The sequence below is a fragment of the Clarias gariepinus genome, chromosome 21 (assembly GCF_024256425.1).
Source record: "Clarias gariepinus isolate MV-2021 ecotype Netherlands chromosome 21, CGAR_prim_01v2, whole genome shotgun sequence".
NCBI lineage: Eukaryota > Metazoa > Chordata > Actinopteri > Siluriformes > Clariidae > Clarias > Clarias gariepinus.
In genome coordinates, this window is record NC_071120.1 from 23,349,543 (window position 1) to 23,363,835 (window position 14,293).

At 37.9% G+C, this 14,293-nt stretch overlaps 1 protein-coding gene across 3 annotated transcripts in view; it reads right to left on the reverse strand.

The window, feature by feature from the left end:
* grin1b (glutamate receptor, ionotropic, N-methyl D-aspartate 1b) overlaps positions 1-7,794 on the reverse strand; it is a 35,908-nt gene extending 28,114 nt beyond the window's left edge. For all 3 annotated transcript variants that reach the window (XM_053481639.1, XM_053481637.1, XM_053481638.1), the window contains exons 1-3: positions 7,165-7,794; positions 4,623-4,757; positions 357-533 (exon numbers count right to left, since the gene is read on the reverse strand). In XM_053481639.1, coding sequence (XP_053337614.1) covers positions 357-533; positions 4,623-4,757; positions 7,165-7,413 — 561 coding nt within the window. In that variant the 5' untranslated portion in view covers positions 7,414-7,794. The remainder of the gene's footprint in view (positions 1-356; positions 534-4,622; positions 4,758-7,164) is intronic.
* Positions 7,795-14,293: the final 6,499 nt, after the last annotated feature.

Here is a 14,293-nt window from a genome sequence, read left to right on the forward strand (position 1 = left end):
TGTAATTAAACCCTCCTGCTATTGATTTTTTGCACAGCCCCAGGTTAAGTCCCTCATTTTGCTCCTTGTTGTGGATCGAGAGACACGTAGGAGAATCTGACTATGGCAAAAAGCAATGTGAGATGAGTAGAAAAAGTACAAAGTTTTGCAGATAAACCACTTAAGACGCTGTTGATGCCTCTGGCATAAATAATGTTAGCCAACGGAAAGAAATGCGTTTACACAAACAGAAAAAAGGAAACAGTTAACATACATAGAGGACCTCTGAGGTTGTCGGTTACAGGAACACACGCAGACACGTAACAATCTAGTGCACGCGTTGGAGGAAGCGCCCCCGGCGGCCCAGGGTCTCTCACCTTGGTCTCCCTCTCCTCCAGGAGCGTCTCCAGCCTCTTCTGCGCCGCACGGCCCTCGTGGTCGTCGCTCACGATCAAGATGATGTGATTCCAGCGGAACTCGCGCATCATGTCAAACCACACCTGCGCCTGGTGGGAGTAAGGAGGCACCGTGCGCAAAAACGACAGGTGGATGCTCTGAGGAGGAGGGAAACAGAAATGAGATATAAAGTTAGATGAATGAATTATTCTCGAAATGACAAAACACAACAAGTTTACAACAAGTACTACTCATACAGAATAATCAACTTCGTACCGTTTTTATGTTCATGTGATTCTTTACCCATGACTCATTTATTTACACATGTGATTCTTAAAACATGACTCACTGTTTACAAATGTGATTCTTGACACATGACTAATTTATTTATACACGTGATTCTTTACACATGACTCACTATTTAAACGTTATTATTTACCGATGGCACATTTATTTACACATGTGATCCTTGACACATGGCTCATTTATTAACACATGATTATTTAGGCATGACTCTTTTATTTACACATGTGATTCTTGACACATGACTCAAGAATCACATGTGTAAATAAATGAGTCATTCCTAACATGATTAATTTATATACACATGTAATTCTTTAGCCATTACTCATTTATTTACACATGTGATTCTTCATTCAGGACTTATTTATTTACATGTGATCCTTGACACATGACTTGTTTATTTACATGTTATTCTTGACATGTAATTCACTATTTACATGTGATACTTAACACGACTCGCTTTTTACACATGTGATTCTTTACCTATAACTCATTTATTTACACATGTGATCCTTGACACATGACTCATTTATTAACACATGATTATTTAGCCATGACTTTACATATGTGATTTTTTAGCCAGGACTTATTTGTTTACACGTGATTTTTTAGCCAGGACTTATTTATTTACACGTAATTCTTTAGCCATGTCTCATTTATTTCCATGTGATCCTTAACACATGACTCGTTTATCAAGAATAACATTTGATTCACTATTTACATGTAATACTTAACACGACTCACTTTTTACACATGTGATTCTTTACCTATAACTCATTTATTTACAAATGTGATTCTTGACACATGACTCACTATTTACAAATGTGATTCTTGACACATGACTCATTTATTCACACATGTGATTCTTGATACATGACTTATTTATTTACACATGTGATTCTAAACACAACTCACTATTTACACGTGATATACCTATTTTAGGTGATTCTTTAAATTACTCTTTTTTTTATTAAATCATCACCATATGTAATCTTTTCCACATGATTCTTTTTCCACATGGGATTTCTTTTACATGTGATTCATTATATTTTCCCGCTTGTGATTCCTACAGATGATTCATGTATTTTTACAGGATTTTTTAATTCCACACATTATTAATTTATATTCATTAATTCAGTCATTCATCTTAAATACAATACACCCTGGACGGGGTGCCAATCCATCGCAGGGCGCACACTCACACACTCATTAACACACTACAGGCAATTTAAACTCCATGCACACAGACCCGAGTTGGGATTCAAACCGTGACCCTGGAGGTGCAAGTCGACAGTGCTAACCACTAAGCTGCCTTTTTATATTCGCATGTGATTCTTTAAACATACATTATTCATTTTTCCATGTGATTCTTTACACATAATGCATGAATATCAGCAAGTGATTCTTTACACATGACCTATTTAATCAGTCAATCCTGATTAGGACCTTGAGTTCCCATCAGGATGGGAACTGTCACTGGATGTTTTTAGTTTTTTATGCCATTCTATGTAAAGACTGATGTGTGCAAAGATCAGACGTTTCTGAAAAGCACAAATCTGCCTCTCTGGCACACACAAAATAACTGGGAAAACTTTTATTATTATTTTTATTACACATTCTAATGTTTAACTATGAGCTTAAGTTCTTGACTTGCATTTGCATAATTTTATACATTTTATACAGTTATGGCCAAAAATAAGCTGGACAAAATTATTGGCACCCTTAACTTATTATTTGGTTGCACACCCTTTGGAAAAAATAACTGAAATCAGCCAATCAATAAGCTTCTTACACCTCTCACCCGGAATTGTGGACCACTCTTCTTTGCAAACTGCTCCAGGTCTCTCATATTGGAAGGGCGCCTTTTCCCAACAGCAATTTTAAGATCTTCTCACAGGTGTTCAATTCAGAACTCTCCACTTCAGAACTCTCCAGCGCTTTGTTGCCATCCATTTCCGGGTGCTTTTTAAAGTATGTTTGGGGTCACTGTCCTGCTGGAAGACCCAAGATCTCGGATGCAAACCCAGCTTTCTGACACTGGACCCTACAGTGTGACCCAAAATTCTTTGGTAATCCTCAGATTTCATTATGCCTTGCACACAGTCAAGGCACCCAGTGCCAGAGGCAGCAAAACAACCTCAAAACATCTTTGAACCTCCACCATATTTGACTGTGGGAACTGTGTACTCCTCTTTGTAGGCCTGATTCCGTTTTCGATAAACAGTAGAATGATGTGCTTTACCAAAAAGCTCTATCTTAGTCTCAACTGTCCACAAGACATTTTCCCAAGATTTTTGGCTTACTCGAGTACATTTTGGCAAACTGTAGTCTTGCTTTTTTATTTCTCTGTGTCAGCAGTGGGGTCCTCCTGGGTCTCCTGCCATCGCGTTTCATTTCATTTAAATGTCGACGGATAGTTCGCGCCGACACTGATGCTCTCTGAGCCTGCAGGACAGCTTGAATTTCTTTGGAACTTGTTTGGGGCTGCTTATCCACCATCGGCACTATCCTGCGTTGTAACCTTCCATCAATTTTTCTTCTATTTATGTGCAACGGGTGTATTTTACATGCTGTAAGGGTGCATTTATTCTGAAGAGCTCTAATTATATAGAACACAAATTGGTGTGGGTCATCATGTTGCAAACATATTTCAAGCAAATGATTAAACTTTGCAAACATACAGCACCAGTCAAAAGCTGGGACACACCCTCTAATTCAGTGGGTTTTCCTGATTTGTATTTCTTTCTACATTGAAGAACAATACTGAAAGCGTCCAAAATATACAATAATCTCATTTGAACAGTTGATATTGAGATGTTTATCTGCTACTTATGCTCTGTAAAGCTTCATAACGGCTCTAATTTGAGGTGCTGGTTGTTAATTGTTGATTTCTGAGGCTGGTGACTTTAAATGAACTTCTCCTCTGCAGAAGAGGTACGTTTTGGTCTTGCTCTCCTGGGAAGGTCTTCATGAGAGACAGTTTCATCATGGTGCTTGATGGGTTTTGCAAATGCACTCGACACAATACTGTTCTTGCAAGAACTATTCCAGAACAGCTGACCTTCTTAATGCCTTAAAATAACAACTGACTGTTGTTGTTGTTGTTGTTGTTGTTGTGTTATTTAATTACTTGATCCAAGTCAAAATTATTACACAGTTTTGAAATTTCCAGTATTTATTATAATGTAGAAAAAAAACAATAATCAATAATCAATTCTATTCAATCAATACTATTTTTCATAGCAGCTGATAAATAATAAGGTTTAAAACAAAGCTGTAACTAGCGGTGGGCGATATGATCTTAAATGAATATCATGATAAATAGAACATTTTACCATGATAATTTGTTTTTACTATAAATATGTTCAATGCTGGGATTTTTTTTTTTCTAATGAAAGAATTCTCCTTTATATCGCAGACGGGACTGGGCTGAATCATGTGACTACACACTCAGTAGTATGTTTACAAGGGTACAATACATGTACACAAACACAGTGGAGAAATTATTAACAAGAGAACACAAACTATTTTGTATTTACACGTATTTACCAAAATTAAAATATAACAATAATGACATTTCGTCAATTAGAGGTTCTGAATGTCAGTTCTGATTAATTTTCATATAACTGCCCAGAACTAGACGAGAATTAAACTGAAACAAGTGTAATCTCCTTTTCCTTCTACTCACACTCTACTCTAATATAATGAACACAGACTCCAGGAGTTCATTTGTTATGCATGAAAGACAGCAAACCCTTACAAGAAACAAAGACACGTACAGAATACACAATTTCAGATTTGAGCACACTGTTCCAAGCCTTTTTATTCAAATAGGATTTCGGTATGCAATCTGAATCAGGCCGCCTGAAAAAGAAACCAGGACTGAAGAAAGCATTTTAGACGTGGGGGGAAGAACCTCTATGGGGGTTGTGTTTTGAGCTCACCTTGTCTGAGTAGATGGACATGCGAGTGGTCAGTCCCACTACAGGAATGCGATAGAATCCAGCTGTGTAGGAGACTGGTGTCGGGGTGAGGTGGTCATTGGACTGGGGAGGATGACTCACCAAAATGGCATAGACCTGAGAACGAAGGGGGAACAGATGATTAATATTAAGACATCACTTCACATCTTAGGTGGAACAATAGAAAAGGGATAATGTCTGAAAATAGCCTGTTTTTTTTTTTCTAATTTGCACATTGTGTCTCAAGTAATATCCTGAGAACTGATTCTTGATAGTGTGTGTGTGTGTGTGTGTCAGTGAGAGTGAGTGAGTGAGTAAATGAGAGAGAGAGAGAGAACCGGTATGTTAATCTTCTTTGATGTTTTGGAGGCTGCAATTTCTCTCTCTCTCTCTCTCTCTCTCTGTCTCTCTTTCTCTCTCACACACACATTCACTCTGTATCTCTTCACCAGAACAAAGCAGCTGTTATCCGGAGGGCTGTCGCCATGTTGGCCTCGTTTTTCTCTCCGACCGGTTGAGCTCATGGTGACCACTTTTTTGTCCATGATATCACATCCACAATGTTGAATTAACAATTGTAGAGCTGTATTAAGTTCAATCAAATTATAACCACATTTACATGTGTGTGTGACTGCTGAACGTTAATCATTCTCAGATGGAGGTGAAATCATGGCATGATTAATCTGTACATAACATTTTCTCCTTATTAAACTCTCGTTATGTAAATTCAAATAATTAACAAATAACCATTAACTGTATTTACAGTAAATCTCACTAACACTCCTGCTTTGTCCAAAATCGAGTGTGCACTTCACTTTACTGTAAATATTATTTAACATGGTCACTTTGGCAGCTTTGGTATTATGCATATTCTAGGGTACTATTTTACTCATTTTATTTTTTGAAAAGGACTTCGTTCATCCTATTAAATGTTTGAGTTGTTATAAAATACACTGCAGTTGTATTTTAAATAAATTGTACATAAATCTGTATTAGGCTGGTTTACTTTACTGCATAAATACTTTCGGCAAAAAGCTTTTTTTCGATGTAGAGCTGTGTCTACTCACGATGGTGTATTGAGATTAGCATAAAATCTAATCTGACTAAACTACAAATGTGTTTAAGGCACATTTTGTTGAGGTGAAATGTAAACACAGTGGAGTAGATAGATAGATAGATAGATAGATAGATAGATAGATAGATAGATAGATAGATAGATAAATAGATATTTGTATTCATATTGTTATAGCGTTAATTGTGTCTTCGCTACCATGGCCAGGTCAGTTTTGAGAAAGAGATGAGGTTTTTACCTGTTTAAAAGTAATGATGAATTTTTTTATAGATAGATAGATAGATAGATAGATAGATAGATAGATAGATAGATAGATAGATAGATAGATAGATAGATAGATAGATAGATAGATAGATAGATAGATGGATATTAAGCTGTATTTTTTTATACATAATAGCATTATATACTGTATTAGTGTGCTTTATTGTAACAACATCTTTCCAGAGCAATTTCAATAAAGAGATGAGGTTTGTACCTAGTTAAAAATAATGAAAGATAAAAAAGAAAATAGTTAGATAGATAGATAGATAGATAGATAGATAGATAGATAGATAGATAGATATTTGTATTCGTATTGTTATAGCGTTAATCGTGTCTTTGCTACCATGGCCAGGTCAGTTTTGAGAAAGAGATGAGGTTTTTATCTGTTTAAAAGTAATGATAAAAAAAATTTGATAGATAGATACATAGATAGATAGATAGATAGATAGATACATAGATAGATAGATAGATAGATAGATAGATAGATAGATAGATAGATAGATAGATAGATAGATATTAAGCTGTATTTTTTATACATAATAGCATTATATACTGTATTAGTGTGCTTTATTGTAACGACATCTTTCCAGAGCAATTTCAATAAAGAGATAAGGTTTTTATCTAGTTAAAAATAATAATAGATAAAAAAGAAATAGATAGATAGATAGATAGATAGATAGATAGATAGATAGATAGATATTTGTATTCATATTGTTATAGCGTTAATTGTGTCTTCGCTACCATGGCCAGGTCAGTTTTGAGAAAGAGATAAGGTTTTTACCTGTTTAAAAGTAATGATGAAAAAAATTTGATAGATGGATAGATAGATAGATAGATAGATAGATAGATAGAATCAACAAATCAGGGGTGAGAGAATAGCCTATGGGTTGTTTTTTTATAGTACGTCTGAAACACACACACACACACACACACACGCATATTTAAAGGTTTATAATAATAAAATGCCTAATTGCTAAGTAAAAAATCCTTAATAATTTGCACTAAAGTATCATTTGCTTAGTCTTTTTTTGCCAGAACTTCCCTCTTTCCTCTGCGTAATGCGCATCCAAGTGCGTCTTGGTTACACTCCGATTCCACAGGTAGAAACAAATTCATGCATTCGCTCCAGAGTAAATTTCTGCTGGAAACTGGACAATATATATATATATATATTTTTTTTTTTCCTGGTACCTGGTTTGAGATGAGATCCTCACACACGGACAGTGCCATCTGAATGGCGTTGGGCTTGTGCGTGACGGAGATCGCGTTCATCTTGAACTTGTCCTTGCCGTAGATGTTGTTGGCCTGGGTCACCGCGTCCTTGAACACCTGTTCGTACCGCTTCTGGCTCAGCACCGCGCCGATGTTCACGATCTTGGGCTCGCAGCCGCCGCGCGCGCACGAGCAGGACACGAAGAGGGCGAAGAGAACCAGACGCATGTTTTGTCTGCCGCCGGATCCGCGCGGGTCGAGCGAGCTGCGGTCACACGCACAGGGTCCGTCGATGAAACCCGGGTCCCTGGTGAAGAGGCGCGGGAATGCGATCAGTCCGATGGGACCTGTTTAGGTCATGTGTATGTCCTGTGAGAGATTAACACGACGCGTCTGGGGACACGGTGACGCGCTCCTGTTGATATTTTCCTCTCAGAGATTCATTATCCTCAAAACAAAAAAAACAAAAAAACTCAGACAAAAACGAATTAAAGAGTGTAAATATGATTAAGAAAAGTCTAACGCGATGGATTTGTGTTGGTTTTTTTCCCGCCCTTTTTAAAGGAACCCTCCTGCTGTCTCTCTGTTCCTCTCTGGTGACCTGAGGCTTTCCGAAATGCTCCGCTGTCCTTGGTGCTGAACGCGTGCGCGCTCTCCGATGCGCGCTCCCGACCAGATTCCGCCTGATTAACGAGTACGCTTCATAAACCATTAAACCAACAACAGCTTTGCCTTTTTTCCAGTGATGTGCGCGCGCGCACGTGTGTGTGTGAGAGAGAGAGAGTGTATGCATGCATTCCACAGTAAGATATTTTCGGTATTGAGGACTTATTAGGATGTGTCGCTTCATTTCATCACCAGTTAAATGGATTCCTGTCCATCCCCTGGAGCCATGCAACACCTTCAAGTATATGATCAAGAGATTTCTTTACTGATTAACGAGACCAGACATCCAGGGATCACCTTCTATCTTTAAGCATTGTCCTTCATTTACACTGCAATGTCAATAAATTAAGGCATCTGTTTTCTGGCATTTATTATTTATCAATGGCATTATGGGTGGAAGGAAGGACGGAAAGATGGATGGATGGATATTGCCTTTTTACACCAGCAGTGAAGGTTGCCTATCGTACTGATAATCAATAAGACCCCTGCTCTGTCCATCACTCGGCATGAGAACGCGGATATACCGCGGCAGCGCGCATAAAAATCACAGAGACCCTCGTTACCAAGGAAACAAGCATCTCTCTCTCTCTCTCTCTCTCTCTCTTTCTCTCTCAACCAGCCTAATTTAGTATTATGAATCAGCCTTGGGTTAGTGTTTCAAAGATTTTGCAAAACGCACCATTTTTAAATCTAATATTAATCCTTATAAATAAATGTAAAAATAATAATAATAATAATAAATCAATAAATCATTTCTAATCAGTTGCCTGGGATGCTTCTTTTTTTTTTTTTTTTTTTGCTATTGCAATTTGATTACATCAGTAATACTCAAGGTTGTAAGTGTATCACACACAATGACAGAAGTTGGGGGGGGGGGGGGAACTACCTTAAGTCAGACATGGATGGAATTTTGATGACTTGCTCTTTTCAATCGTTCATCCCAACAATCCCATGGTACAGCAGGAATAATCCATAAAATACCAACCAACAGCTATTCCATCCTCTAAACCTGACTCATTCCCCGATTGCATAATCAATACATCATAATCAATTGTATATGATTAAGATTTTTGGGAATGCTGTTCGTACAATTCAGTTACAATTCACATCCAAGTGCACGGATGGAAGGCACAGTAAGTAAGCCAGCACATTCTGTATTCATATATGCTCAATTACTGCATGTTAGTCATGAAGGAGTGAAGACCTGGCATGAGTAGGGCTGTAAATACAGGACAGTACAGTGCACACCCAAGTGCCTTTTTCTTCCACTTCATTATCCATTGAGACTGGGCTCCCTGCATCATTTGTGCACTCATTTGGACATTTTTATTTTTTTATTTTTTCCAAAAGAAACCTAAGCAAGGATAAAAGAAGATGGCAGCTTCTCTGCTCCTGCCCTGGGATGCTTCCAGCTTTCAATAAATGATATGTGTGCAATCATTTTCAAATTGAGTCTCGGTGCTCAAAGTGTCAGCTTGGATAAGGCTTCACTCCCTGTATGATTTCAGCAACTTGCAGGTCTATTCATAGCTGCTGCAGTGGGAATATATTGCACAGGTGAATTTCTCATACATTACTAGTGATTACCTTAACAGATGTATGGGACAGGTTTTTGCGGAGCAGATATGCTGGAAATAATGTTTAGGTGCTGTATAATAATAATAATAATAATAATAATTATTATTATTATTATTATTATTATTATTATTATTATAATAATAATAATTATTATTATTATTGTTATTAAAAAATAAATAATAATAATAATAATAATAATAATAAATCCTGCAGAGGTTGAAATGATAACTGCATGCAGTTGAAAAGAGAGCTAAAGAAAAAAATAAAGCCTCCTTCTTTGCATATGAAGCATGCATGATTGTCTTCCTGTAGCATATGTTTATTGCATGCTTAATTTAAACTGCTCCGCCCTGTGTAAAGTCTCAACCTGCATGTCTGTTTAATTATTCCTGGATGCACCTAATGAGGAGGCTGTTTCTTGAATGTCTTGCAGAACAAAAGACAATCCTTAATTGCCATTCCTTAAGCAAAAATAAATCTCATCTGAAGCTTTGACTTCATCTCATTTGGCATGGACACCTTCTCATTACTGTAAATAGATTGTAAGCTTTATGAACATATAAAGTCTGCACATGGTAGTTCAGAAGACCCAGAGAGATATGGTGCTTTAAGTATAACAAAGAAAAAAAAACACTTACTAAGGCTGTTAACTAAACATGATTTGGATCATTACACAAATGTACCGTATATCACACAAAGGGTTTTTTTCCTTTAAACAAAAGGCAGTTGTTCTCATTATATCTCACTCTGTTAAACCAGAAAGCAAATGAAGCCCCTTCTGAATGTGCTTTATGCTAGATATTGCAGTTACACTGTACAGTTGTTAGGATGTACAGGTATGTAATTATTGGGAAGATGTGGCGTAAGAAGAGGTGTTCATGAGGAAGGCAACTGAGTCAAAGAAACAGTGCCACCTCATGGACATGCACTACAAGCTGATACATACATCAATTATCAGTATTCCCCCATTATTAAACCTGTATTAAGATTGTACTTTTGTTGTCAGTACATACTAGACAGGATGCCAGTTCATCACACACTCAAACGCATTTTAATTACTGTAAATTCTGAAGGAATCAGAGATGCTACACATTAACTGTAACCAAAGCTTAAGATCAAGCCGGAGACCCTTGAGCTACTGCATGAGGTTTCTTTCTTTGGCAAGAAGAATAAATGATTGGTTGTATAATGAATCCATGACAATCTTATGACTTATTAATTAAGCTCCTAACTAATTGCAATTGAGGTCAGCCACAAGCTCCTTTCTCAAAGTGCATTTGATAGAAATGATCTCGCTGGAGAAGGAATCAGGAATTCGGTTCCCTGTTTTTTTTTCTAGTAGTTAGCACTGTCACCTTGCACCTCCAGGGTCCAGGTTCGATTCCCTCCCCTGGGTCTGTGTGCATGTTCTTGGTGGGTTTCCTCAAAAAGACATGCACATTAGGCCAATTGGCGTTCCCAAGTTGTATAGTGGGAGGATGCATGTTGAATGTTGATCGGAGGTCCTACCTTGGTTGTAAAATAGGAATAAATACAATTGTAATCACCTCTGGCCATCACAGCCCCTAGCTGGACTACAGAGGTTCCTACAGTGTATGGATGGATGGAGTAGATGAAGACAGTAGCATAAGACATGCTGGTTTCCTGATACTGTCTTTGTAATTTTCCCAGGATATAAACAGTATCCGAGCTACTAAAGATAATAACGTCTGCCTAGAATCACTGTGCATTTGTGTATTTTTTTTGCTGCCAAGCAAGAAAGTTTCGAAATTGCTCACAGCTCGGCACAGGGCTGTGTGGGAGAATACAACATACGCTTTGGTGGCTTTCTGGTTAATTAAAGGTAAATCCCTGCCAGAAAAGAAATGGCTGCCTACACACTCAGTTCCAAAGACAGAGACAACATTGGAAGCTTTATGAAATAGTGTGCTGGACTGAGCTGTGAGCAAGTCTGCTGCAAATACAAAAGAGAGAGCTGCTAGACTCCAAGAGTGTCTCCAAGCAGTACTGCAGTTCACAGCATGCACAATGAACTGAAATAGAACTGAAATAAATGTTATAGCACCACCTAGCTGTGGTTTGACCATTGTATTATACTTGTTGAACCATGCACTTTCAGACAAGCCTTTGAATATTACTGCAAAGCCTTTATTTCTATTTTGAGAGCCAAGCATCAAGCATGCACATACGATCAAGCTGTCTTCTTAAATGAATGCTTTATGATTTCTTTTCAGCACCTTGAGTCTGAAAGATGACACAAGCCCTAAGATAGTCTTTTCTGAAATGATGCTAAGCTGTTCTCTCTTGGCTCTTCGAAGTAAATCTTCATAGACGAGAGCCATACTCACAAGTCATTTAAACTAACTTACTCATTCACTCATCATCTATACCGCTTTATCATGTGCGGGGTATACCCTAGACAAAGTGCCAATACCTTTCAGGATACATACATGTTCACATGCATTTGCACACTATTTGGGCCAATTTGACTAATTTGCATCTCTTTGGACTGTGGAAGAAAACCAGAGCATCTGAAGGAAGCCCACCAAGCATGGGGAGAACATGCAAACCTCATGCACACAGACCCCAAGGCGTGAATCAGACCAGGACCCTGGAGGTGCAAGGCAACGGTGCTAACCACTAAGCCACCTATCTGATTTATATGGAAAGATTTTGTGCGCGCAAGTCATTTATCTACATAAGTTTAAAGGCATGCTACATTTTGGCATCTGGGGTATTCACGTTTACATTAACACTTTGATGATTTCCAAATTATATTTGGAACATGAAGGCCTTCATTGCTTTATTCAAGCAGATAATTTGCTTTGTGGTTAGTAGTTGAGCTGTGCACGCAAAAGATAATAACTTGTGTAAACAAGATAAAATAAACCCCACATCTTTGGGGACTTTTGGGACTCCGAAAGATTTACCAAAATAAACAACAAGGCAATTATGAAGCCAGTAAATGTTAGATAAGCGGTTTTTGTGCCAGGTTTCCTGTATAGCTCAATCCTGCAAATTAACTTCAAAACTTTGGCAGCTGCTTTTACGGAAAAAAATAATGTTGCGGTACTACGTAATTGATCTAATAAACTGGATATTCAATAAATCTATCATTTATAAGTCATAAGTATTATAAGTCTTATAATGAATGAGCTGATTGTGAAGTGTTGATCTATGAGTTTCTATTATGTACAGTGTATATAGCGGCATGGTGGTGTAGTGGTTAGCAATGTGGCCGTGCACCTCCAAGGTTGGGGGATCGATTCCCACCTCAGATCTCTGTGCATGGAGTTTACATTTTCTCTATGTGCTTGGTGGGTTTTCTTTCGGGGACTCCGGTTTCCTCCCATAGTCCTAAAATATTTAGGTTTGGTTAATTGGTGTTCCCAAATTGCCCGTAGTGTGTGAGGAAGTGTATGTGTGTGCCCTGCGATGGATTGGCACCCTGTCCAGGATGTACCCCGCCTTGTGCCCTAAGTCTCCTGAGATAGGCGACCCTGAATACAGAATAAAGCGATATAGAAGATGAGATGAAGATGAGATTGTCAGACCATCACAACAACCACCCTAACCGCATAAGTGATAAGTCCGGTTGGTCTAGAGAATTATTGTAAGAATATTTTTATTGATGGAAATTTTAAAGCACTTATGTAAGTCTCTCTGGATAAGGGCGTCTGCCAATGCTGTAAATGTAAATGTAAATACAAGCAAACTCATTCACACAAAATGCAAATTGCTTACCAGGAATGCCATTGTGGTTGCCGCCTTGTAACTAGTTGAGACAAACTTCTGGCTTAACTCTGCCTTAATTGCACCACTTCTAGGCTTGAGTTCTCACTGATTTAATGTTAAACGTCACTGAAAATGGGGAGAGAGAAAATACGCTCTTGGTATTGCTTTATAGAATAAACAGCACAATGTGTTTGAATGCTATCATTTAGGGTCAGGGACACTGAAATGCTTTCTGTTAGTCACTATTATAACTCAGCTAGAAATTGCAGGATTGGATCGGTCCAAGCAGTTCCAACTGAAAAAAGTGTTTTCCATTTGACTAAAATGGTAAGATTGATCTTGACCTGAATTCCTTAAATTACCATTGACATCACACCATGGCACCCAGTAAAGATGAAAAGGAAATGGACACTTAATATCAGAAAGATAAAGCTTTTCCAACTTCAAATAAATTTCCAGCATATTCCATAATCTTCCACAATCTTCCATATTGAACGATAATTTTCAACTAATCCTGATGGTTGATGTTTGGTAGGATAATTATAGTTTGGTCAGTTAATTATTAAGTGCAATGTGATAATTATGGTTTGGTTATAGTTTAGGTTGCACTTCAGTAAGATAATTATTAAGCGCAATTGAAAAAACTGTACTGGACCACACAAATAATGATTTGTTTCGTGTCTTACATGACTTACATGGTAATGACACAGGGCACATTGCCAAAAGGTTAGATATGCTCTCTTTGCTGATAATAAACAGAGATCGTCAGACATATCATGCCTGCATGTGTTTGTCCTTCTTTCGGTATGGGCCCGGTGTAAGGTAGTAACCAGTGGGCACAGAATAATTACGTTTAAGACGAATTTCTGCTTGTTGTATCCGCCACACCTTGATACACACCTTACTAGCTTACACCGGGCCCATACCGAGAAAAGGACAAACACATGCAGGCATGATGTGTCTGAAGATCTCTGTTTATTATCAGCAAAGAGAGCATATCTAACCTTTTGGCCATGTGCCCTGTGTCACTACCATGTAAGTCATGTAAGACACGAAACAAATCATTATCATCTTCCGGTTAGAAATAAGGGTTTCACAAGCTATTTGTATTAATGTATTCATCTGGACA